The sequence below is a fragment of the Neomonachus schauinslandi genome, chromosome 6 (assembly GCF_002201575.2).
Source record: "Neomonachus schauinslandi chromosome 6, ASM220157v2, whole genome shotgun sequence".
Classification (NCBI taxonomy): domain Eukaryota; kingdom Metazoa; phylum Chordata; class Mammalia; order Carnivora; family Phocidae; genus Neomonachus; species Neomonachus schauinslandi.
The window spans coordinates 122,648,988-122,673,535 of record NC_058408.1 but is presented as its reverse complement, the minus strand read 5'-3'; the positions used below and the strand labels follow the sequence as shown (position 1 = coordinate 122,673,535).

Sequence of the window (24,548 nt, the reverse complement as noted above, 5' to 3'; positions counted from 1 at the left end):
TTGCGTGTCTGCCTTTGGCTCAGGTCGTGGTCCCAGGGTCCTGGGATGGAGCCCCGCATCGGGCTCCTTGCTCCATGGGAAGCCTGCTTCTCCCTCTCCCACTCCCCCTGCTTGTGTCCCCTCTCTCGCAGTCTCTCTCTCTCTGTCAAATAAATAAAATAAAATAAAAATCTAAGATGGAAGTAATTCTACCTGCACAAATGTCATAGGTCCGGCCATCTGAGTAAATCTCCCGAGATGTGGAAAGAAATAGAAAACTTGAGCATCATATGATCTACTTCTATTCCTGGCTCTGCAGAAGTGGGATGTTCAACCCTGTGAGTCTTCTCATTCAGAAAACACCTCCCCTGACATTGGCCAGCTCTCAGTTCCCTATAAGCCACATAGCTTTTGTTCCAGAGCCTTAGCCCAGAATGCCCTCCACCTGAGATCCCAGTCTTCTCTGACCTTTTCAGATTTGACTCTACCTCCTAATCCATGGCTCAGAGTACCTGTATTTTTGCTCTAAAGGCAGCACTTACCATGATGCATAACTACATGTCTATGTGGCTATTTGATTAATATCTGTCTTCCCCATAAGGATGTGAGCTACATTATTAGGGCAGGTCTGTTTTGCTTACCATGGTATATCCAGCATCCACCACAGGATATCCTACCACATGTTAGGCACGAAGAAGAAATGCAACAGACAATTGTTGAACAAATGAATGAATGAGGGGGTTAGAATTGTATGATTCCTGAACTCCTTCCAGTCCAAAAGAACTTAATACTCACAGTCTAATATAAAGTAGTATCATCGGGGTTGCGTTCCACCATCACCACTACCGCCACCCAAAAAAACCCCCCCAGAAGCCAGGGAACACAGGCAACAGTAAGATAATTAACTTCTCTCGGTCACTTCAGACATATTGGTTCTTCAGAATCTTTCTTAAAAGTACCTGTAGCTTTAACTGTACTTTTTTTTTTTTAAAGCACTTTTTTTTTTTTTTTAAGATTTTATTTATTTATTTGACAGAGACAGAGATAGCGAGAGCAGGAACACAAGCAGCGGGAGTGGGAGAGGGAGAAGCAGGCTTCCCGCGGAGCAGGGAGCCCGATGCGGGGCTCGATCCCAGGACCCCGGGATCATGACCTGAGCTGAACGCAGACGCTTAACGACTGAGCCACCCAGGCACCCTAACTGTACTTTTAGCAACGTCACCAGTTTGTCTCAGTGAGTCCTTTTGAATAAACAAAGCTAATCCTTTCGAATTTGACTCCAGTACTCTATAAACAAATCAGGTCTCCATTAGCTACAGCAATGCTGGCAGGGCCTATAAACAGAGATCATTTTCTGCTTTTCTTTTTTCTTTAATTGATATTACTAGACCTTCAATACAAACCACAGTTTTATTGCTATTGGTTTGTTAATTGTGGTGAAATACACCAAACATAAATTTACCATTTCAAGTGTACAGTTCAGTGTACAGTTCAGTGGCATTAAGTACATTCACACTTTGTGCAACCATCACCACCATCCAGCTCCAGGTTTTGGGGGTTTTTTTTAAGATTTATTTATTTCAGAGAGAGAGACAGCACAAGCAGGAGGAGCAGAGGGAGAGGGAGAGAGAATGTCAAGTAGGCTCTGCGCTGAGAGCACAGCCCGACGTGGGGCTCAATCCCGCAAACATGAGATCATGACCTGAGCCAAAACCAAGAGTCAGCCACTTAACCAAATGTGCCACCCAGGCACCTCTCCAGGTATTGTTTTTTAAACAAGACAACATTAAAATCCAATGAAGTAAAAATAATATAGATATTTTCCAGGAGTATTTGAGGTTGAAAATTGGAGTGTGTCCTTCCAAATTCTCCATAAAAAGATACAATCACAAATGCTTAACGAAGAATAGCACTTTAGTTCCTTGTGAAAAAGCCGATGTATGGAGACAGGTCACTACCCTTTAGCAGCAGCTGGAAATCCTGGGAGCACCAGCTTGGGGACCTTAACACATTTGCAGCAAAGAGCCTTCCCTAGAACTCATCTCCCTCAAAGCAGTGTGGACAGCTGGTCTCCACTGAGGGCTTCCGATGTGCTGTATACTCTGATAAGGGAGTCACTAGTATCATTCCATGTAATCCTCGCAACCACTTCCATCTGACATATGAGGAAGCTGAGGGATAGAGAGAGAGACTTACTTGCCCAAGTCTCATAGCAGGAAGTAACAGATCTGGGACTGAAATCAAAATCGTCTGGTCCCTGAGCCAACAGGCATTCCACAGAAGTGGCAGCTGTTAATGAAGGCATGTAGTTTGGTATTGGGTCAGTCTGGTGCCTTCGAGAGAACCTTGTGGGGATCTGTGTGTGCCAGAATGTGGAATGTTTGTGCTGAAAGGAGTATCTGACAACTCACTAAATGCCAGTGTTCACTAATGAGCAGGAAATTAAGGAAGTGATGAACTGAACAGATCTGAAAGCTACCTCCCCACCTGGGTTCACCAGGACAAAGGCAGTTTCCAAGGGGACACTTAGGTATAGCTAAATGACTCTTCAGTTCATTAAGGCCTTTTTTTTTTTTTAAGTGTTTATCGCATATCTATAGGATAGTGGTTCCCAGACTTCAATGGCATGAGAATGTCCCAGAATGCCTGTTCAATGTGTAGATTCTCAGACCCTACAATCTGGAGGTTCAAACTGATTAGGGCCTGGGGGTGAGAATAGGGAACCTGGTCTCCAGGGGATTTGGAGGCAGGGTCCTGCCTTCCACATTGACAGATTCTGTCATCAGGCTGGTCCTTCACATGCTTTTCACATCCAAGGAGGGGCCAGTTTTACCTGTTCAAGATGTTACTCTATTCACTGAATCAGCAAACTTCCATGAGGCAACCAGCCAAGTCAGATTGCTGGTTGTAATTTAATATTTATTTTGTGATTATTTGATTAATGATTATCTCTTCCACTAGACCTTAAGTTCCATGAAGGTAAGGACTTTGCCAGTGTTAGTCATTGCTATATACCTAGGACCTAAAATAAGAGTAGATGGTCAAGGACTATTTGTTGAGTAAGTTGAGTGAATGAATAATAAAATGCATACAAAGACAAATGAAACCCAGGCCCTATCCTCAATACCCTTATCATCTCAGTAGCTGGGCAAGTAAACAACACATCAGTACAATAAGGAGTTCTTGTGTTTTGCTAGATATGGCCTGGGCATGAGGCCACCACCACCCCAGCAAGGCTGAACCCAAACTGGATCAGGCAGGAAGATGACAGGACTGGATCATCAGGATGGGAGGACTGACCCGGGCTGGGTTAGACAAGGGTGAGTTCGATGGGAAGAAGGGGGGATAAAATGGCAACTTGTGACCAGGCAGACAGGCTGCAAAGATGGTAACATATGAGCTATCAATCACTGAGTGTCCACAGTGGACCAGGACACCTGCTCATCACTTCACATTTGCATTTATTAATCCTACATAATTCTTGTAGTAATCTATGAGATATTGAGCCTTGAGCAAGAGAACCTCAAAGGCCTTCATTTTGCTTATCTACATAAGATGAGGATAATCTTTCATTCCTCACAGCATTCCTGGAAAGAAAAAATATAAATGATTTATAAACTGCAAGCACTGTATTTGAATGCTAGAATTCCTCAGGACTTGATCCTTGCCCTCTTGTTGCTTTTAACCCTCTTCCTCTAATCTCATCCATGTCTAGGGCTTCAATACATCAAGGCATCAGAGACATATCTTTAGTCTAGACCTGTACTGTCCAATAAGGCAGCCACTAGCCACATGTGGCTATTGAGCACCTGAAATGTTAATGGCAGTTGACCCTTGAACAACACAGGTTTGAATTGTGCAGGCCCGTTTATACATGGATTCTTTTCGATAAATGCAGTAGAGTCCTATAAATGTATTTTTTCTCCTTATGATTTTCTTAACATTTTCTTTTCTGTAGCTCACTTTATTGTAAGAATACAGTATATAATACATACAACATACAAAAAATGTGAGAATCAATGGTTTATGTTATTGGTAAGGCTCCTGGTCAATAGTAGGCAATTAAGTTTTGAGGGAGTCAAAAGTTATACGTGGATTTTTGACTGTGTGGTGGGGGTGGCTCTCCTAACCCTCATGTTGTTCAAGGGCCAACTGTAGTCTGAATTGAGATGTGATTTAAGTTAAAAAATCACACTGGAATTTGAGGATAGCATAAAAAAATAATGGAAAATATTTCATTAATAATTCTTTATCTTGATGAAATATTGAAATAATATTTTGGATGTAATTAATTGCATTAAATATGTTATTAAAATTAATTTCAGGGGCACCTGGGTAGCTCAGTCATTAAGCGTCTGCCTTTGGTTCAGGTCATGATTCCAGGGTCCTGGGATGGAGCCCCACATCAGGCTCTCTGCTCTGCGGGAAGCCTGCTTCTCCCTCTCCTACTCCCCCTGCTTGTGTTCCCTCTCTCTCTGTCTCTCTTTCAAAACAAATAAATAAAATCTTTTAAAAAAATAAAATTAATTTAATCTCTTTTTACTTTTTAAAAATGTGGCTCCTGGAAAAATTAAAATGTGACTTGCATTATATTTCTAAGGAGCACTGTGGGTCTGTACCTCTTCTATGAGGTCCAGATCTGATTATCCAACTGCTTGTTTGACATTTCTCCTTGGATATCCAATACCTCAAAAACAAAAAAATTTTCTTCAAAAATTTAACTCCAAACTTTCTCCTCCTTCCAAACTACTGTAATAGCCTCCTCTCCTATATCTGCTCTTATCACCCCACCCTCTACTTCATTGCAGCCAGAGTGATCTTTTCAAAACACAAATCTGATCAAGTTACTGTCTTCTCATTGCTCTTAGGATTAAAATTAAAATCCTCAACCTGACTTGCAAGACTCTGACTGAACCACCTCCCTCACCATCTTTATCTGTGAGATTCTTGGACTTGCTTTCTTTTTGCCTGGAATACTCTCTATCATTCTCTATCTCGGCTAACTTCTAATCATACTTCAAATTTTACTGTAAATGTCATTTCTTTCCGGGAAGACTCCCTAGCTCCCAAAACTTTTACTTGGTGGCACCCATCACAACTATAATTAATAATTTGTATCATCTATTAAATGTGTTTAATAGTAAGCTCAATCATATCTATACTGGCTTCCCAATTCTGTAGCTAAAATACAGTACCTAATACAGATACTTAATACATAATTGTTGATACATGAATTTGTGAACAAATGAAGAGCTGCTGAATGAGGTATGGTCATGAAGAGATGATAAGTTTTTATTTATTTTAATTCCAGTATAGTTACATACAATGTTATATTAGTTTCAGGTGTACAACATAGTGATTCCACAATTCTATATATTACTCAGTTCTCATCATGGTAAGTATACTGCACTTATTTCACCCATTCCCCCACCCACTTGCCCTCTGGTAACCATCAATTTGTTCTCTATAGTTGAATCTGTTTTTAGGTTTGTCTCTTTTTTTGCTTGTTTTGTTTCTTAAATTCCACATATGAGTAAAAACATATGGTATTTGTCTTTCTCTGACTTATTTCACTTAGCATTATATTCTCTAGCTCTATCCATGTTGTTGCAAATGGCAACATTTCATTCTTCTTTATGGCTGAATAATATTCCATTGTATATATGTACCACATCTTCTTTATCCATTCATCTATCAGTGGATGCTTGGGTTGCTTCCACAATTTGGTTATTGTAAATACTGCTGCAATAAACACAGGGGTGCATATATCTTTTCAAATTAATGTTTTTGTATTCTTTAGGTAAATACCCAGGAGTAGAATTACTGGATCATATGGTAGTTCTATTTTTAATTTTTGAGGAAGCTCCATACTGTTTTCCACAGTGGCCACATCAGTTTGCATTCCCACCAACAGTGCACAACAGTTCCCTTTTTTCCACATCCTCACCAACACTTAACTCTTTCTTGTGTTTTTTATTCTAGCCATTCTGACAGGTGTGAGGTAATATCTCACTGTGGTTTTTATTTGCATTTCCCTGATGATGAGTGATGTTGAGCATCTTGTGTCTTCTGGCCATCTATATGTCTTCTTTGGAGAAACGTCTGTTCATGTCTTTTGTCCATTTTTTATTTGGATTATTTGGTTTTTTGTGTTGTGCTGTATAAGTTCTTTATATATTTTGAATACTAACCCTTTATTGGCTATGTCATTTGAAAATATCATCTCCCACTCAGTAGGCTGTCTTTTAGTTTTGTTGATCATTTCCTTTGCTGTGCAGAAGCTAATGGATTATTTTTGCTTTTGTTTCCCTTGCCTCAGGAGACATATCTAGAAAAACGTTGCTACACTTGACAACAAAGAAATTACTGCCTATGCTCTTCTAGGATTTTTATGGTTTCAGGTCTCACATTTAGGTCCTTAATCCATTTTGAGTTTATTTTTGTGTATGGTGTAAGAAAAGCAGTCCAATTCCATTCTTTTGCATGTAGCTGTCCAGTTGTCCCAACACCATTTGTTGAAGAGACTATCTTTTTCCCATTGCACATTCTTGCCACCTTTGTCAAAGATTAACTGACCATATAATTGTGTTCTGTTGATCTGTGCATTTATTTTTGTGCCAGTACAACACTGTTTATAGTACTATAGCTTTGTAGTACATCTTGAAATCTAGGATTGTGGTATCTCCAGTTTTGTTTTTCTTTTTCAAGACTGCTTTGGCTACTCAAGGTCTTTTTGGATCCATATACATTTTAGGATTGTTTGTTCTAGTTCTGTGAAAAATACTCTTGGTATTTTGATAGGGATTGCATTAAATCCATAGATTGCTTTGGGTAGTATGGACATCTCCCAATCCATGAGCATGGAATATCTTTCATTTGTTTATGTCATCTTCAATTTCTTTCATCAGTGTTTTATAGTTTTCAGAGTACAAGTCTTACCTCCTTGAAAGGTGAAAGAAAGTTTATTCCTAGGCATTTTATTTTTTTTTGGTACAATTGTAAATGGGATTGTTTTCTTTCTTTTTTTTTTTTAATTTTAAGATTTTATTTCTTTATTTGAAAGAAAGAGACCAAGCAAGAGAGAGAGAGAGAGAGCACCAGTGGGGATGGGGGAAGCAGAGAGAGAGAAGGAGAAGCAGACTCCCTGTTGAGCAGGGAGCCCGACATGGGGTTCGATCCCAGGACCTCAGGTTCATGACCTGAGCTGAAGGCAGATGCTTAACTAACTGAGCCACCCCAGCACCCCATGGGATTGTTTTCTTACATTCTTTTTCTGTTATTTCATTATAGATGTATAGTGTAGAGATATGCAATGGATTTCTATATATTGATTTTTTATCCTCTGACCTTACTAAATTCATTTATCAGTTTTAGTAGTTTTTTTGGTGGGGCTTTTAGGGTTTTCTATATACAGTATGATATCCTCTGCAAATAGTGAAAATTTTCCTTCTTCCTTACCGATTTGGATGCCTTTTATTTCTATTTCTTGTCTGATTGCTGTGGCCAGGACTTCTAGTACTATGATGAATAGAAGTGGTAAGAGTGGGCATTTTTGTCTTTTTCTGATCTTAAAGGAAAAGTTTTCAGTTTTCACCATTATGATGTTGGCTGTGGGGTTTTTTAATATATGGCCTTTGTTATGTTGAGGTATATTTCCTCTAAACCTACTTTGTTGAGTTTTTATCATGAATGAATTTTGTACTTTGTCAAATGCTTTTTCTGCATCTATTGAGATGATCATATGATTTCTATCCTTTCTCTTGTTAATGTGATGTATCATGTTGATTGATGATTTGCAAATATTGAACCACCCTTGTGTCTCAGGAATAAATCCCACTTGATCATGGTGAATAATTTTTTTAATGTATTGTTGGATTTGGTTTGCTAATATTTTGTTGAGGATTTTTGCATCTATGTTCATCAGAGTTATTGGCCTGTAGTTCTCTTTTTTTCTTTATCTGGTTTTGGTATCAGGGTAATGTTGCCCTCATAGAATGAAATTGGAAGTTTTCCTTCCTCTTCTATTTTTTGGGATAGTTTAAGAAGACTAGGTATTAGCTCTTCTTTAAATGTTTGGTAGAATTCGTCAAGGAAGCAGTCAGGTCCTGGATTTTTCTTTGTTGGTAGTTTTTTTTATTACTGATTCAATTTCATTGCTGATAATAGGTCTACTCGATGTTTCTATTTCTTCCTGATTCAGATTTGGGAGGTTATATGTCTCTCAGAATTTATCCATGTCTTCTAGGTTGTCCAGTTTGTTGGCATATAATTTTTCATAATAGTCTCTTATAATCCTTTGTACTTCTGTGGTATTAGTTGTTATTTCTCCTCTTTCATTTCTAATTTTGTTTGAGTCACCTCTTTTTTTTTTTTTTTAATGAGTCTGGCCACAGGTTTACCAATTTGGTTTATCTTTTCAAAGAATCAGCTCCTGGTTTCATTGATCTGTTCTATTGTCTATTTAGTTTCTACTTCATTTATTTCTGTTCTAATCTTTATTATTTCCTTCCTTCTAGTGGTTTTGAGTTTTGTTTGTTCTTCTTCTTCTAGCTCCTTTAGGTATAAGGTTAGGTTGTTTAAGATTTTTCTTGCTTCTTGAGGTAGGCCTGCATTGCTATGAAGTTCCCTCTTAGAACAGCTTTGCTGCATCCCAAAGATTTTGGACCATTATGTTTTCATTTGCATTTGTCTACATGTATTTTTTTATTCCCTCTTTGATTTCTTGGTTGACCTGTGCATTGTTTAGTAGCATGTTATTTAATCTCCATGCTCTTAACAGATTTTTGTTTGTGGTTCATTTCTAGTTTCACAGTGTTGTAGTCAGAAAAGATGCCTGGTATGATTTCAATCTTTTTGAATTTGTTGAGACTTGTTTTGTGGCCAATATGTGATCTATTCTGGAGAATGTTCCATGTGCACTTGAAAAGAATATGTATTCTACTGTTTTAGGATGGAATATTGCGACTATATCTGTTAGATTATTCTGGTCCAATGTATCATTCAAAGTCACTGTTTCCTTGTTGATTTTCAGTTTGGATGATCTATCCATTGATGTAAGTGGAGTGTTAAAATCCCCTACTATTATTATGTTACTATTGATTACTTCCTTTATGTTTGTTATTAGCTGCTTTATGTATTTGGGTGCTCCCATATTGGGTGCATATTTATAATTGTTATATCTTCTTGTTGGATTGTTCCCTTTATGATTATATAGCATCCTTCTTTGTCTCTTGTTACAGTCTTTATTCTAAAGTTCATTTTGTACAATATAAGTATTGCTATCCCAGCTTTCTTTTCACTTCGATTTGTATGATAAATGCTTTTCCATCCCCTCACTTTCAATCTGCATATGTCTTTAGGTCTGAAATGAGCTTCTTGTGGGCAGCATATAGATGGGTCTTGCTTTTTTATCCATTCTGTCACCCTATGTCTTTTGGTTGTAGCATTTAGTTCATTTACATTCAAACTGATTATTGATAGATATGTACATATTGCCATTTTGTTACTTGCTTTATGGTTGTTTTTGTAGTTCTTCTTTTCTTCTCTTGCTGCTTTCTCTCATGGTTTCCTGGCTTTCTTTAGTGATATACTTGGATTCCTTTCTCTTTATTTTCTGCGTATCTATTACTGGTTTTTGATTTGTGGTTACCATTACCTTTATATATAACATCTTATACATATAGCAGTCTATGTTAAATTGATGGTTGCTTAAGTTTGAATCCATTCTTTATTCCTTTCTCCCTCATGTTTTAAGTATATGGTGTCATACTTTACATCCTTTTACTTTGTGAATCCCTTGACTGATTTTTATAGATATACTTATTTTAACTGCCTTTGTGCTTCCTATTTTTCTTACTCCTGCTTATGGTCTTTCCTTTCCACTCAAGAGTCCCCTTTAACATTTCTGGAAGTGGTCATGAATTCCTTTAACTTTTGTTTGTCTGGGAAACTATCTCTTCTTCTATTTTGAATGACAGCCTTGCTGGATAGAGTATTCTTGGCTGCAGGTTTTTTTCTTTCAGCACTTTGAATGTACCATGCCACTCCCTTTTGGCCTGCAAAGTTTTTGCTAAAAAATTAGCTACAGCCTTATGGGATTTCCCTTATAAGTAATTATTTTCTCTTGCTGCTTTTAAAATTCTCTTTATCACTACTTTTTGCCATCTTAATTACTATATGTCTTGGTGTGGACCTCCTTAGGTTGATTTTGTTGAGGGCTCTCTGTGCCTCCCAGATCTGGATTTCTGTTTCCTTCCCCTGATTCAGGAAGTTTTCAGCTATTATTTCTTCAAATAAATTTTCTGCCCCCCTTTCTCTCTCTTCTCCTTCTGGGATCCCTGTGATGCGAATGTTTTTATGCTTGACAGTGTCGGTGAATTCCCTGGTTTTATTTTTTTATTATTTCTTTATTTGCTCCTGTTCAGCTTGATTGCTTTCCATTACTCTGTCCTCCAGTCACTGATCCATTCTTCTTCTTCCTCCAGTCTACTAGTTATTCCATCTAGTGTAGGTTTAATTTGAGTTATTGAGTACTTCATCTCTGATTGGTTTGTTTTTGTTTTCCTTTTTTTTTTACCAAAGATTTTATTTATTTATTGAAAGAGAGAGAAAGAGAGAGAGAACAGGGGGAAGGTCAGAGGGAGAAGGAGAGAGAGAATCCTAAGCAGATTCTGAGCTGAGCCAGAGCCTGACACAGGGCTTGATCCCACAACCCTGAGATCACAACCTGAATCAAAACCAAGAGCTGGTTGCTCAACCAATTGAGCCACCCAGGTGACCCTCTTTTTTGTTTTCTCTCTTTGTTAAGAGGGTCACTCTTTTCTCAAGCCCAGTGAGTATCTTTATGACCATTACTTCAGATTCTCTACAAGCATATTACTTATCTCCATTTGTTAGCTCTCTTGCTGTGATTTTGTCCTGTCCTTTCACTTGGAATATATTCCTCTGTCTCCTCATTTTGTCTAACTCTCTGCATCTGTTTCTCTGTGTTAAGAAAGATGGCTATGTCTCATGTACTTGACAGTAATGGCCTTATGAAGAAGAGGTCCCATAGTGCCCTGCCATGCAGTGTCCCCTGTTCACCTGGCGCTTCAGGGGTATCTCCTATGTGTGATGCATGTGTCCTGCTGTTGTGGCTTAGCCGCTTTTGCCTTCAGTCCAGTTGTTTGTGATGGCTCTCTTTGCCTGTTGTGGGCAGAGTTTGGTCCGTGTGTTGTTAGTGGGCCAGTATAGGGCCACTTTCAGCTTGAGTTGAGTCAGACCAGGAGTTTGCCAGAGATGCAGTAACACCAAACTGTAGGGCACTTTCCTTGTGTTGTCTTCTGAGAGCCTTTCACAGGCAGGCAGGACCTGCAGTCAGACCAGACATCTGCTGCCAGCCCACTGCTGGGGCTGCAGTCAGATTGGTGTGTGTGGTTATCTTCCACTCTCCCCAGGACAGGAGTCACTTTGGAGTGGTGCTGGCCTATCAGGGCTGCTTGCCCACTGCCAGGCTTGTGGCACCACTTTGGATGGGCTTTGGCCAAGGGCATACTGGAGGGGGCAGGTACACAGGAGAATGCAGGGATGGGGGGGGGCACACAGCGTTAGCAAGGTTTGTTTACGTCTGCTGTGAAAGGGGACCGGTAGCCACCAGAACCAAGGGTGGCTGGATTGGAGGGGGTGGATCCCAAGAAGCACTTGGGGGCAGGGTGGGTGGTATTAGTAAGGTCTGTTGTGATAGGAGACCTGGAGTGAGGCCTGGCTGGAGCCAGCATGTCCACAGGAGAACACAAGGGCGGGGTATGCTGTTAGCAAGTTAGGTAGTGTTGGAGAAGCGCTGGTTCACAGGTGTCCATGTGTTTATGCTGGAGGGTGGAGAAAGGAAATGGCATCCACCAGCTCCTTTGTTCTTAGAGAAGTCTCCCAATGATCCCTGCCCCTCCAAGCACATGCTCTGAGATTAGTAAACAAATCTCCCTCCTGCACACCCCAGATGCTTTTCAAACTGCTGCTTCTATGCTGTATCTCCACAGGGCTGTTTGTTTAAGGGTGCTATCTCTTTAAGGGTGGGGGCTCCGTTTCCTCTCACCCTCCTGGCTCTTCCAGAACTGAGCCCACTAATTTTCAAATTTCCAGGCATTAATCCCTGCTGACTATAAGAACTTGGGAAATTAGGCCCCTCTGGTTTCATGCAGGATCCCTGTGCGTGTGGGGTGCTTGGTGTGACAGTCTGGTCCTCTCCCCTTTCCATGCCTGTATTGTTCCTCCCTCCTACAGATAGGTCCATTTAGCTTCCAAATATGTCTCCACCCTTCCTACCCTCTTTGATATGGCCTCTTCTCTTCATTAACTGTGAAGAGTCCGTTCTGTCAGTCTTCAGATCGTTTTCTGGGTTATGTACATGGATGTGGGTGTTACCTTGCTCCATGGGATGCGGTGAGCTTAGGATCCTCCTACTCCACCATCTTCCCTGGAAGTTCGATGTTATGTTTTTAAAACAAATGTACAAATATCGAAATAAGTGTTATCCTTTAAATCATAATTTTTGAAAGAAAATCAATTTATTCCAACAAACTACTCAAAGCACTTTAGTAGCCCAGGATATCTGGGATGGTCCTGGTATTAGTTTATAAAGCACATAAGAAAAAGTCTCATTTCTTGTTCCTTATTTTAGATTTTATAATGTTTTATCATATATCTTACTCCTCAAACTTAGTTTTAAATGATTTCAGAGATATTATCAAAGAGTATCCTCTAAAGCAGCAATGTCCAATTGAACTTTCTTCAGCAGTGGAAATGTTCTGTGTCTTCATTGTCCAGTTTAGTATCCACCAGCCACATGAGGCTATTGACTGCTTGGGATGTGGCTAGTGCAATTAAGGAACAAAGTTATTTTATTTTATTTTATTTTAATTAAGTTGAAATAGCTACATATGGCTAGTGACTATTATATTGGGCAGCATACACAGCTTAAAGCCATCACCAAAGACAAGTTCCTAAAATATTTTTGCCCTCAATATATGCCAGCAATCTTATTAAGATTAGTGTATGACCTTAATAAATGACTAGTTTGCATATATTAAATGATCTTTGTGTAAAATAAACTAGTGATATTGCTATGAAGATTCATTTCATATGCCATTGTCTACTCTTCAAATACTCATACCTCTTATTTAAAGACCTGTTCCATTTTGTGGGGCCAGCACAACATAGAATCACAACAGAGTCAGTGATGACCACTGTGAATGCAGGAAGGTCACCCATGACCAGAAGTATTCACGGGGAACACAGAGCTCAAGTCTGTCATGGATTTTGCCTCCTAGGCAGTGCCCCTCTCCAATGATGCAATAATGAACATGTAAAAAGGTCAAATCAAGAGGGCAATCATGACTTTAGCAGCTGATAAACAAATAGCAGAACCAAGATGTCATGAGGCTTCAACTGTGAGTGAAGTTTTGCCAAGAGAGCCAACATCACCCAACATTAAAAGGCAAGAGACCATTGACAATGAGATAATATCGGCCTTCTGAGCTGACAAAGGGGTTGCTGTGCACAGCAACACTGAGTTGAGTTCATGTCGCAAAGGAATGCCGATGTAACTCCAGGCCTCCGCTATATAGCAACTGATTTGGGTGGGTGGCAAAAGTTTTAGAAGCCTGGCATATGCATCCATCTTTCCAGTCTCACAGTTTAGTATCTTCAAGTACAAGAAAATAAACTTCTGCCCATGTATTTCAGAGCCTCCATGGTCAAGTTAACTTCTGGATAAGGCATCGTCTATGTGTACATATGTGCCAATATGTACAACATTAGCATATTGGCATATTCTGGGCCCTTTTAGATTTATTTACTTATACATTTATTTAATTTCAATGAAAGTTTAAAATGGTGTACTTACAACATAAATCTAAATTTTCCACATGCTTTTTAATTAACAGATTAAAATAATGATATTACAAGCTACTTGTAAGATATTCATGTATTTGAAATTTTACTTTGATGAATTTGAAAGGAAGCAGAAATCACAGCAGAGTTAACAATCCTAATTATTTTTATTTATTTATTTATTTTTAAAAGATTTTATTATTTATTTATTTGACAGAGAGAGACACAGTGAGAGAGGGAACACAAGCAGGGGGAGTGGGAGAGGGAGAAGCAGACTTCCCACAGAGCAGGGAGCCCGACGCGGGGCTCGATCCCAGGACCCTGGGATCATGACCTGAGCCGAAGGCAGACGCTTAACGACTGAGCCACCCAGGCACCCCGATCCTAATTATTTTTAATGATATTAACTATCTCTTCAAATGTGGAAATTTCCAAGAAATGTGTCCACCCATGAATTCATTTCAAATCACTATATTTGATACATGTATGTGCTCTGTTTTTTTTTCCCATGGATATTGCTGCTTTCTTTAATATTTTGGGGGTTTTTTTGTTTTTGTTTTTTTAAGATTTTATTTATTTGACAGAGAGAGAAACACAGCGAGAGAGGGAACACAAGCAGGGGGAGTGGGAAGCAGGGCAAGTGGGAAGCAGGGGAAGCAGGCTTCCCGCTGAGCAGGGAGCCCAATGCGGGACTGGATCCCAGGACCCTGGCATCATGACATGAGCCAAAGGCAGACGCTTAACGACTGAGCCACCCAGGCGCCCCACTTTCCTTAATATTTTGAAGATGAGGAACAAGTCTTCTCCACAATCTTTGACTTTCAAAATGCTTTGTACAATGCTCTCTAATAAATTTTATTATTTTCGTGATAGTAATAATGATTAAGAAGATCAAAGAGTGCAATGTTGTGACACATCCACAGTGAAACAATGAATAAGGAGAGACAGTGCTAGATCATAGACTATCAGCACAAAATATCACTACATGGTATCAGCACATATCTGGATGTAGTGAATAAAGTATTTGTTTCTTTTTTTTTTTTTTAAAGATTTTATTTATTTGACAGAGACACAGTGAGAGAGGGAACACAAGCAGGGGGAGCGGGAGAGGGAGAAGCAGGCTTCCCGCGGAGCAGGGAGCCCAATGTGGGGCTCGATCCCAGGACCCTGGGATCATGAGCTGAGCCGAAGGCAGACGCTTAACAACTGAGCCACCCAGGCGCCCCATAAAGTATTTGTTTCTGTTAAAGTAGTAACAATAATTATTCCTGAACAAGCATAAAGACAATTATCTTCCTACCACTAATTGATTCAAGACATTTCCTCTTCCAGAATGAGCATCATTCCATTTTACCTCCCTAATTCAGTGGATATTGACTTGCTCCTGGGCTGCCAGAACCTCCACCCCTCCTGTATTGCTCTGATTTACCACAACCCCTTTCCCCTCCCCCACCGCACTCCAGCCAGAACCTCTCAGATTTGAGTTACCTTAACATTTTCTGGCAATGGTTTGTTCTGGGTCAGCCCCACAGCAATCAAGGCAATCACAGCCATGATAGAGGAGAAGCCAAGGATGATCAGTATATTTCTGGAACAAAAATTCTTCAGTTCAGACTCTAAAACCAAAAGCAGAAAAGGAAATATCAACAAGAAATCAACAAACATTGATTTTCCTCCACTTTCCATAAGGTCTTGTGATAGCTATCTGAAGACATCAAAGATAGGTAAAAGTTCATCTTTATCCATACAACACTTGCAAAGTAATAGGGAAATAATTTAAGAACAAAAGGATTTGTCTGTCCTGTGATAAGGGCCAAGACTGAGTTAGTGCCTGTGGTAAGGAGAATGGACAGAATTAGGTCAATGACCACATAAGGAATGAGAACAGGGAAGAATCCCAAATTGGCAGTTTAATAGGTCATACCGGTCTATGAGGGTACAAGCAACAACAAAAAAGGATTGCCCTCATTTTTCAAATCTACCACAAAATGTTTAAGATGTTAAAAAGTATTCAGAATATATCATCAAACATCAAAGTCCCAACATTCCATGCCATTTTCTGGCTTGACATACCCCTTGCATTTCAACCACACTTATATGTTGTAATTGGTAATGGTGTAGAGGCTGCGGAGTTTTGAACATTTCAACATTCACATTATCTCATCTATTCTTAGTCTCAACCTGTTGTGGAACATAATAAAGCTCCAAGCAGAGAATTATATAAAAGGCACAAGTTACTTTGATCATTACAAACAGAGCATATAGCAGAAATAAACAAGAAATGGAAAGCTGCCCCACGCCCTCCATTCTGACAACTCACTCTCTTCCTCTCTCAACTTCCCAAACTATCCCTAAACTTTTTTCTTAGGCTTTGGGGAAGAAGGATAGGATAAAGCAATAAAGAAACACATGGAATGAGATGGGCTCTGCAGAATAGATTGCACTTCTCTAAAGACAGGGCATGGGACTAAAGCAGCTGAAAGAGGAGCCCAACTGACTCTCCCCCTCTAGGTCTCCTTCTTGAACAGCAGTAGCCCCCACTGCATGCTGAAACAGGAGCTCTTCTGCAAGCTCTTGAGCAGAAGCTTGGACTTAATCCAAAGGACTGTAACTGTATGGGTCTCCAGTCTGCTCATCAACCTCTAGAATCTTGAACCAGTCTTTACTCATCAGACCAAACAGTACAAAACTTAGGAGAAAAGTTTTAGCAACACCATTAGCTACCTTCCAAACATAGGAACAATAGATGAAATATACAGTACTTCCCCTCCTTCTCCCCGCCCAAAAGAACCTCAGTTTTGTTCAGATGACTGCCACTCCCCAAGCAGTCCACACACCTCATGGGAAAAGGATACACTCCACCACCACCCACGCCCCCCCACCCCACCAGACCCTGGCTCAGGGTCAGGCCTTATTGTTGTGCACAGTCTCATTCCCTCACCAATGATTAGTTCAACAATGGATATGTACCCAAAAAGGGCCCATGAGACCCTGGAGGAAGTCTGTTGGAGCAAGTCTAGGAAAAGAAAGGCAGCATTCTCGTCTTCCTCAGACATTGCCCTGCCTGGATAAGATTACATTCAGTGATGGCAGAGCAGAGAGATGGACAGAACTTGAGTATTTGATACCATTTTGAACTGCTAAAAGAATAATCCTTGCTCCAATCTTCCCAGGAGACTTATGCTTTGACCCAGTTAGAGTCTGGATTTTAATACTTCAAAGCCAAAATATCCTGATATAACTGGTATACCAGAAGTCTCCTGTTTGATGCCAGGGCTCTGGAATGTGGAAAAGAATCGCCCTAGGTACTACTTGCCTCAGTTCCCAAAGTGATGCTGTTGACAAACACAGCTCATAACAAGCAGCACTTTGGATGAACAATTACAAATCTAATATCCAAGGGCAGCACATTGCAGCAGTTTCTATTTTAATTGAATTTTGAATGCTTTACTCCCTCAAGCTGTTAAAAAAAAAATCTAGTTGTTTTCATAAATATGACAATTTTGCTACCTCATTTTCCTTCCACATCTATTTGGACACTAATCTTAGTAGTGACAAAGACCAACAAGATACCTGCTCTTTGGAGTTCACAATCTGACTGGGAAGATAAATAAGCCAGAACAGAAGTCATAAATTAGTGAATCCAGGTCATGATACATACTAAGAAGAAATTAAAACTAAGGGATGTTATACAGTTTAATGGAAATTAGAACCAAGGAATGGGATAGGCAGCAGAGTTGGGGTGAAGGATTCAACTGAGGGTCAGGAAAGCCTCTCCGAGAAGGTGACATTTGACTGAGACCTGGATGATGAGAAAACACCAGCTATGAGAAGGAGTAAGAACATTCCAGAAAGAGGGAACAGCAGCTGCAAAAGCCCTGAGGTGGGAAATAGCCTGACATGACTCTGTCTCTTCCATTTCCTAATGAGATTATTTGCTAACATTATTATTCCTGAACAGTTAGAAATATACTTTTCCACATTTGCCCAACTTTTGCAATGACATCCATATTATCAGAATATATTGAAGACTTTCATCATATTCTTATTACAGATATGACGAGAAAAAGAACTTAGATGGGAGAGAAACTTTAGGAATTTTTCATACACAATTTTTAAAAGCTTTATTACCAAAAAATAAAATAATAATAATAATAATGGCTAAGTTTGTTTTTCATATAACTGGCTAGATTACCAGGGAAGAGTAATTAAAATACTACCATATTTTCTATGGCTTAAGGCAGGTAGTTTTCAAAAGCCCTATACATGCAGGAAGCCAGACTCTTCTTAGGAGGTGGTACTAGCCATACCACTAGATGTGGGGGTACAGGGGGGACTTAGCTGGGATGTGCTTATAAAAAGGGAACCACTTAGGTCACTGCCCCCTCTTCTCTGGTCCCCAGAGCTCTTTCAGATGCCATGACTGCTATAGTCAAATTCTGTTATGGAAAATTCACAGTGACTGTCTCTCCCCTACTTCCCTGAGAGCCCTTCATTTGCCTTGTGGATAACAGAAATTCGGTTTCTATCACACAATGTGAAATGGCATTTCCAAAAACAATTTCAAGAAGCACTTTTTATCAAAATATCTAATGGCAAAGTGTTGTGTTTGTTTTCTTTTGAATTGTCTCACTATACTGGAGAATTAAGACTACCACTTCCCTCCCGTTTTTTCCCTTTCATATGACAAGTGAGAAAATGTTTCTATTTAAGGTGAGAGTCAGGTAGAAAGTTCAGCTCTTCACCTGAGAGACAAAACTGAAGGAAACCCAAGCTTTGAGAAAACAGATTGATTTCAAGCCAATTAGCTATGTCAGAGGAAAAGAACAAAAAAGAAAAAATGATCTTTTGATTCTTATACAGTCATCCTGACATCTAGACATAAGAGCATCCTATTAAAGTGAAGATCAAAATTCTGCCAGAGAAATCCCAGCCATCTCACTTCATGATACCAAAGATGTAATACCTTAAAATTTTACTTCCTGTATTCCAGATTCTGCTCTTAGCACTCTATTTTTTAAAAGATTTTATTTATTTATATGAGAGAGAGCACAAGCAGAGGGGGCAGCAGGCAGAGGGAGAAGCAGACTCCCTGCTGAGCAGGGAGCCCAGTGTGGGACTTGATCCCAGGACCCTGGGATCATGACCCAAGCCGAAGGCAGATGCTCAACTGACTGAGCCACCCAGGCGCCTTGTACTCTTAGCACTTTAAATATAACCACTCATTTAACCCAACAATCCTCGGAGGTAGATGTACTATTATCTGCATCAGCTTCCTAGGGCTACCACAACAAACTACCACAAACTTGGTGACTTAAAACAACAGAAATTTATTCTCTCACAATTTTGGCAGTCCAGAATCAAGGTGTCAGCAGGGCCAAAGTCTCTGGAGATGATTCCTTTCTTGCCTCTTCCAGCTTCTGCTGGCATTCTTTGGCTTGTGGGGGCATCTCTCTAATCACTGTCTGCATCCAGCCTTTCTCCCTATGTCTGTGTATGTCACATTTCCCTCTTTTCTCTTATCAGGACATTAGTCATTGAATTTAGGGCCCACCCGAAGTCCAGAATGATCTCATCTCAAGATCTTTAATTACACTGGCAAAGACCCTTTCTAAATAAGGTCAAAATTATAGGTACTATTATCATCTTCATTATTGTCATTTTACAGATGAGGAAACTAAGTCACAGGTTAAGGAAGTTGCTCAGAGTTACACTGATGTAGAAGCAAGCACAGGTATTCTGGACCCAGAGGCCAGGCTTTTAACCACTGCCCTATCCTGGACCACATGACTAAGGCTTAGTACAGTGCCTGGCACACAGTAATAGTGCTGTATGTGGGAGCCAATCCCATCATCCAGAAGTGAAAAGTGACTGACTTTGAGGATTTGGCTGGAGGGGTTGTAGGGATGTTGTCACAGATGACACCAGACAATGTTGTACCTTTTAAAACAGAGTCTTCGGTCCATGATAGAAGCTTGGAGCTAAGTAACAGAGGCTGACATTATAATTCCCCAAGACGTAAAGGGACTTGCTCAAAGTCATACATCTTGCAAACAGCAGAGAGGAATCCAATCTGGGTCTCTCACACCCACTCCACTGCCTCAGCCATTGCTCTGCATTTAGGGACGTGTAGAAATTACTCAGCTTTGTTCCTCGACTCAATGCAAAAGAATTCACCCCAAGTTCTGTTCAAATGGAAAGATCTTACTCCATCTCACACCCCCACCCATGTTTTTCCAATTAATAAATCCAGAGTCAAGTTTGAGGACAGAGCACTTTAATTTGGTGGGGTTTTTTCCTGCCTGTGTTTTTAAGTCAAGGAAGTCTGTACAATGTCACTAAATATACAAATGCTAAAAATAAACTGCAAGGCCAGTTAGTTAAAGGGCAAAAGGCAAATGAGAGGGAGGGAAAACATGATTTACTCAGGCTTGGGAGACACGTGCAAGAAGACAGAATAAGAGGGGAAGGGAAAGGTGGAAGATGGAATGGAAAGAGAGGTAGAGATGGATAATTGAGTAGATTAACCACGTCCTGTCCCACTGATCTCTTGAACCACAGACTTCAGAGGAAGTCATTTGCTTTTATTTATGATCTTTTATTCCTACTCTTTGAAATGTTAATTAGCTTGTTAATCTCAGTTCACAGCTCTTTAGAAAAGGAGTGCATTTATCTTAACAAAGTAGCCTGGCTGATCCTGAGTGAACCCCTTCAGAGATTCAGCTTTGGGTGGGATGAGCCCATCTAGGGATACCAGGCAGTGGAAATGGGAGTAGGGGTGCAGAACAAGCTCTTCCTGCAAATCAGATTCTGCCAATCCCATGCTCCCCACCCCACAGTTCTTGCTATGAGCTGTGCTCTTTTCAGATTAGCAGCAAGTAACTGACTTTGCACTTGGTATGCCTGACTCTAAAAATGTTAATGACTGCAAAAATCAAATACCAACAGGGGCTCTGTGTGTGGGAAACAAGGAAGCAAAGGAGTCCCTTCCTCACTCTCGTTCTCCTTACTTCCTCCCACCATACCATCTACCTCCTCACCCATACCCCTTCTGGCTTCTCCTGCATTATTTTGCCCATAGACTGCATGGAGCACAATAAGTCTTTGTGGTCATCATGGAATTCCATATTCAAGTATAGGGCTGGCAAGGAGGAGGGTTGTTTCCAGCAAAATATCACTGAGACTGCAGACAGGAATTCCCTGTGTCCCAGCCAACATGCGTAACAATCTCATGTATTGATGGTCTCTGCAGTAAGTACATTGCTTCCACTAAATGAATCCTCTTCCACATCTGAATCGAAGAATTGCACCCTCAAGATTCTACCCTTTCTCAAAGCAGCTGCATTTGTCAATAAGCTTTGGTTCTTTGTAGCCAGTGAGACAGACTAAGAAAATCTGTACTGGCCATATATCACTAGTATGGGGGTCGCAGCCAAGGTGGGGCAAACTGACTCACCCAGGTTGCCTGGCCTTATAGTCCCCTGTGTTCTATACCTTCCATTCATAAATTCTCTCATTTGAACTTCCACATCTTTGCACCATGAGATATATTTAATATAAAACATAAAAATATTTCTGCAGCAAAATATGCCATTAAAAAGGTAAAAAATTACAATTTGTTTCTCAGAGTCCATAGTCTCTCATGGTTCATCTCCCCCTCCGATTTCCCCCCCTTCATTTTTCCCTTCCTACTATCTTCTTCTTTTTTTTTTTTAACATATAATGTATTATTTGTTTCAGAGGTACAGGTCTGTGATTCATCAGTCTTACACAATTCACAGCACTCACCATAGCACATACCCTCCCCAATGTCTGTCACCCAGCCACCCCATACCTCCCACCCCCCACCATTCCAGCAACCCTCAGTTTGTTTCCTGAGATTAAGAATTCCTCATATCAGTGAGATCATATGATACATGTCTTTCTCTGATTGACTTATTTCGCTTAGCATAATACCCTCTAGTTCCATCCACATTGTTGCAAATGGCAAGATTTCATTCCTTTTGATGGCTGCATAATATTCCATTGTATATATATATCACATCTTCTTTATTCATTCATCTGTCAGTGGACATCTGGGTTCTTTCCATAGTTTGGCTATTGTGGACATTGCTGCTATAAACATTGGGGAGCACGTACCCCTTCGGATCACTACATTTGTATCTTTGGGGTAAATACCCAGTAGTGAAATTGCTGGGTCACACGGTAGCTCTATTTTCAACTTTTTGAGGAACCTCCATACTGTTTTCCAGAGTGGCTACACCAGCTTGCATTCCCACCAACCGTATAGGAGGGTTCCCCTTTCTCTGCATCCTCGCCAACATCTGTCATTTCCTGACTTGTTAATTTCAGCCATTCTGACTGGTGTGAGGTAGTATCTCATGGTGGTTTTGATTTGTATTTCCCTGATGCCAAGCGATGTTGAGCATTTTTTCATGTGTCTATTGGCCATTTGGATGTCTTCTTTGGAAAAATGTCTGTTCATGTCTTCTGCCCATTTCTTGATTTGATTATTTGTTCTTTGGGTGTTGAGTTTGATAAGTTCTTTATAGATTTTGGATACTAGCCCTTTATCTGATATGTCATTTGCAAATATCTTCTCCCATTCTGTCTGGTGTCTTTTGGTTTTGTTGACTGTTTCCTTTGCTGTGCAAAAGCTTTTTATCTTGATGAAGTCCCACTAGTTCATTTTTGCCCTTGCTTCCCTTGCCTTTGGCAATGTTTCTAGGAAGAAGTTGCTGCGGCTGAGGTGGAAGAGGTTGCTGCCTGTGTTCTCCTCTAGGATTTTGATGGGCTCCTGTCTCACATTTAGGTCTTTCATCCATTTTGAGTCTATTTTTGTGTGTGGTGTAAGGAAATGATCCAATTTCATTCTTCTGCATGTGGCTGTCCAATTTTCCCAATACCATTTGTAATGTATATAATGTATGATGATTAACATAACATAATAAAATAAAATTTTTTAAAAAGTAAAAAATTACAAACTAAGGAAAATGTTTGCAACAACTATGAACCAGTTGGTTTCCTTAACATATAGAGTCATTAAAAATGATTAAGAATATGATCAACCTACCTAATGGAAAAATAAGCAAAAAACATGAATAGGCAATTTAAAGAAAAACATATATTCTTAACATATTAAGTGTATTGTAATGTCCTTAATTAAAGAAATGTAAATGAAAAAATGAGATACCTTTTATCATTTACCGGAATAGCAAAGTTTTTTTTTAATTTGACAAATGTATAATATTACTACATACTTATTAGAATGGCCAAAATTTTTAAAAAAAATACTGACAATACCAAATGTTGGCAAGGATGTGGAGCAAATGGAACTCTCATATGTTACTACTGGGGATGCAAAATGGCACTTTGGAAAGAGTTTGGCAGTCTCTCATGAAGTTAAGCATATACTTGCCATATGACCAGGCAATCCCACTCTTAGGGATTTATCCAAGGAAAGTTAAGACATATGCCTACACAAAACTCAAAATAACCCAAATAACCCATATGCCCATCAACAAGTGAATGTACCCAAATTGTGACACAACCATACAGTGTAATTCTAGTTAGCAACAAAAAAGGAATAAACTACTGATAATTGCCACAACATGGATGAATCTCAAAAGCATTACACTAAGTGAAAGAAGCCAGACTCAAAAGGTTATATACTGCATGACTTCATTTATATGACATTCTGGAAAAGGCAAAACTAAGGACAGAAATCAGACCAGTGGGTAGAGGTTCAGAGACAGAGGACTGACTACCAAAGATCACAAGGGAACTTTCAGAGATGATGGAAATACTCTATATTTTGATTGTGATGGTAGTTAGATGACTATATACATTTGTTAAAACCCATAGAACTGTACATCTAAGAAGGGTGAATTTTCAAAATTCAGTAAAGAAATTCTATTTATCAACAATGATGTGGGGAAACAGGCATTTCTTACATGTTGGTGGGAGTAAAAATTCATATAACCTCTTTGGTGGGTGGCAACTTTGTAATACCTATGAAAGAGTAAAGTACATATATCCTTTGACCCAAGAATTCTACTCCTGAAGATTTAACGTCCTGATAATACTTATGAATATACAAAAAGATGCACGTATAGGGATGTTTGGTGCAGCATTATTTGTAATAGCTAGACTAAAAATGACTAAAGGTCCATTAATTGGGGTCTGGATATATAAATTGTAATACACTATAGATAATATTATGCAGACATGAAAAAGATTTTGATTTATGAATGTTGATGCAGACTGTCTTTGAAATATTTTATATGTGAAAAGCAAAATGAAATAATATATATAGTGTGTTCTCATTGGGTAAAGGCATAGACATCTCTAGAAGAATATGGATTCACTAGGACTCAGGACTCAGCATATGGTCATACTCACAACTAAGATTTATTACAGGGAAAGGATATGAAGCATCAGCTAAGAGGGAAAAAAAGCATGGGACTAAGTCTGGAGGAAACCAGGCACAAGCTTTCAAGGGTCTTCTCCCAGTGGAGACCACAGGACATACTTAATTCCCCCAGCAGTGAGTTGGGACAACACATGTGAAATATTGTCTATCAGGGAAGCTCACCAGAGACCCGGTGCCCAGGGATTTCACTGGGGGGCAGCTACAAAGGCACCTTCCATTCAGCATTCAGCAATATTCCACTCTCAGAAGGAAAGCAGGTACCCAGCACAAA

The 24,548-nt window shown here is 39.7% G+C and overlaps 1 protein-coding gene across 1 annotated transcript in view; it reads right to left on the bottom strand.

Annotated features, from left to right (window-relative positions):
- The window catches only part of ENTPD1 (ectonucleoside triphosphate diphosphohydrolase 1), a 93,999-nt gene that overhangs the window by 29,285 nt on the left and 40,166 nt on the right, over positions 1-24,548 (bottom strand). Inside the window, exon 2 of the mRNA XM_021699785.1 lies at positions 15,334-15,461. Coding sequence (XP_021555460.1) covers positions 15,334-15,461 — 128 coding nt within the window. The remainder of the gene's footprint in view (positions 1-15,333; positions 15,462-24,548) is intronic.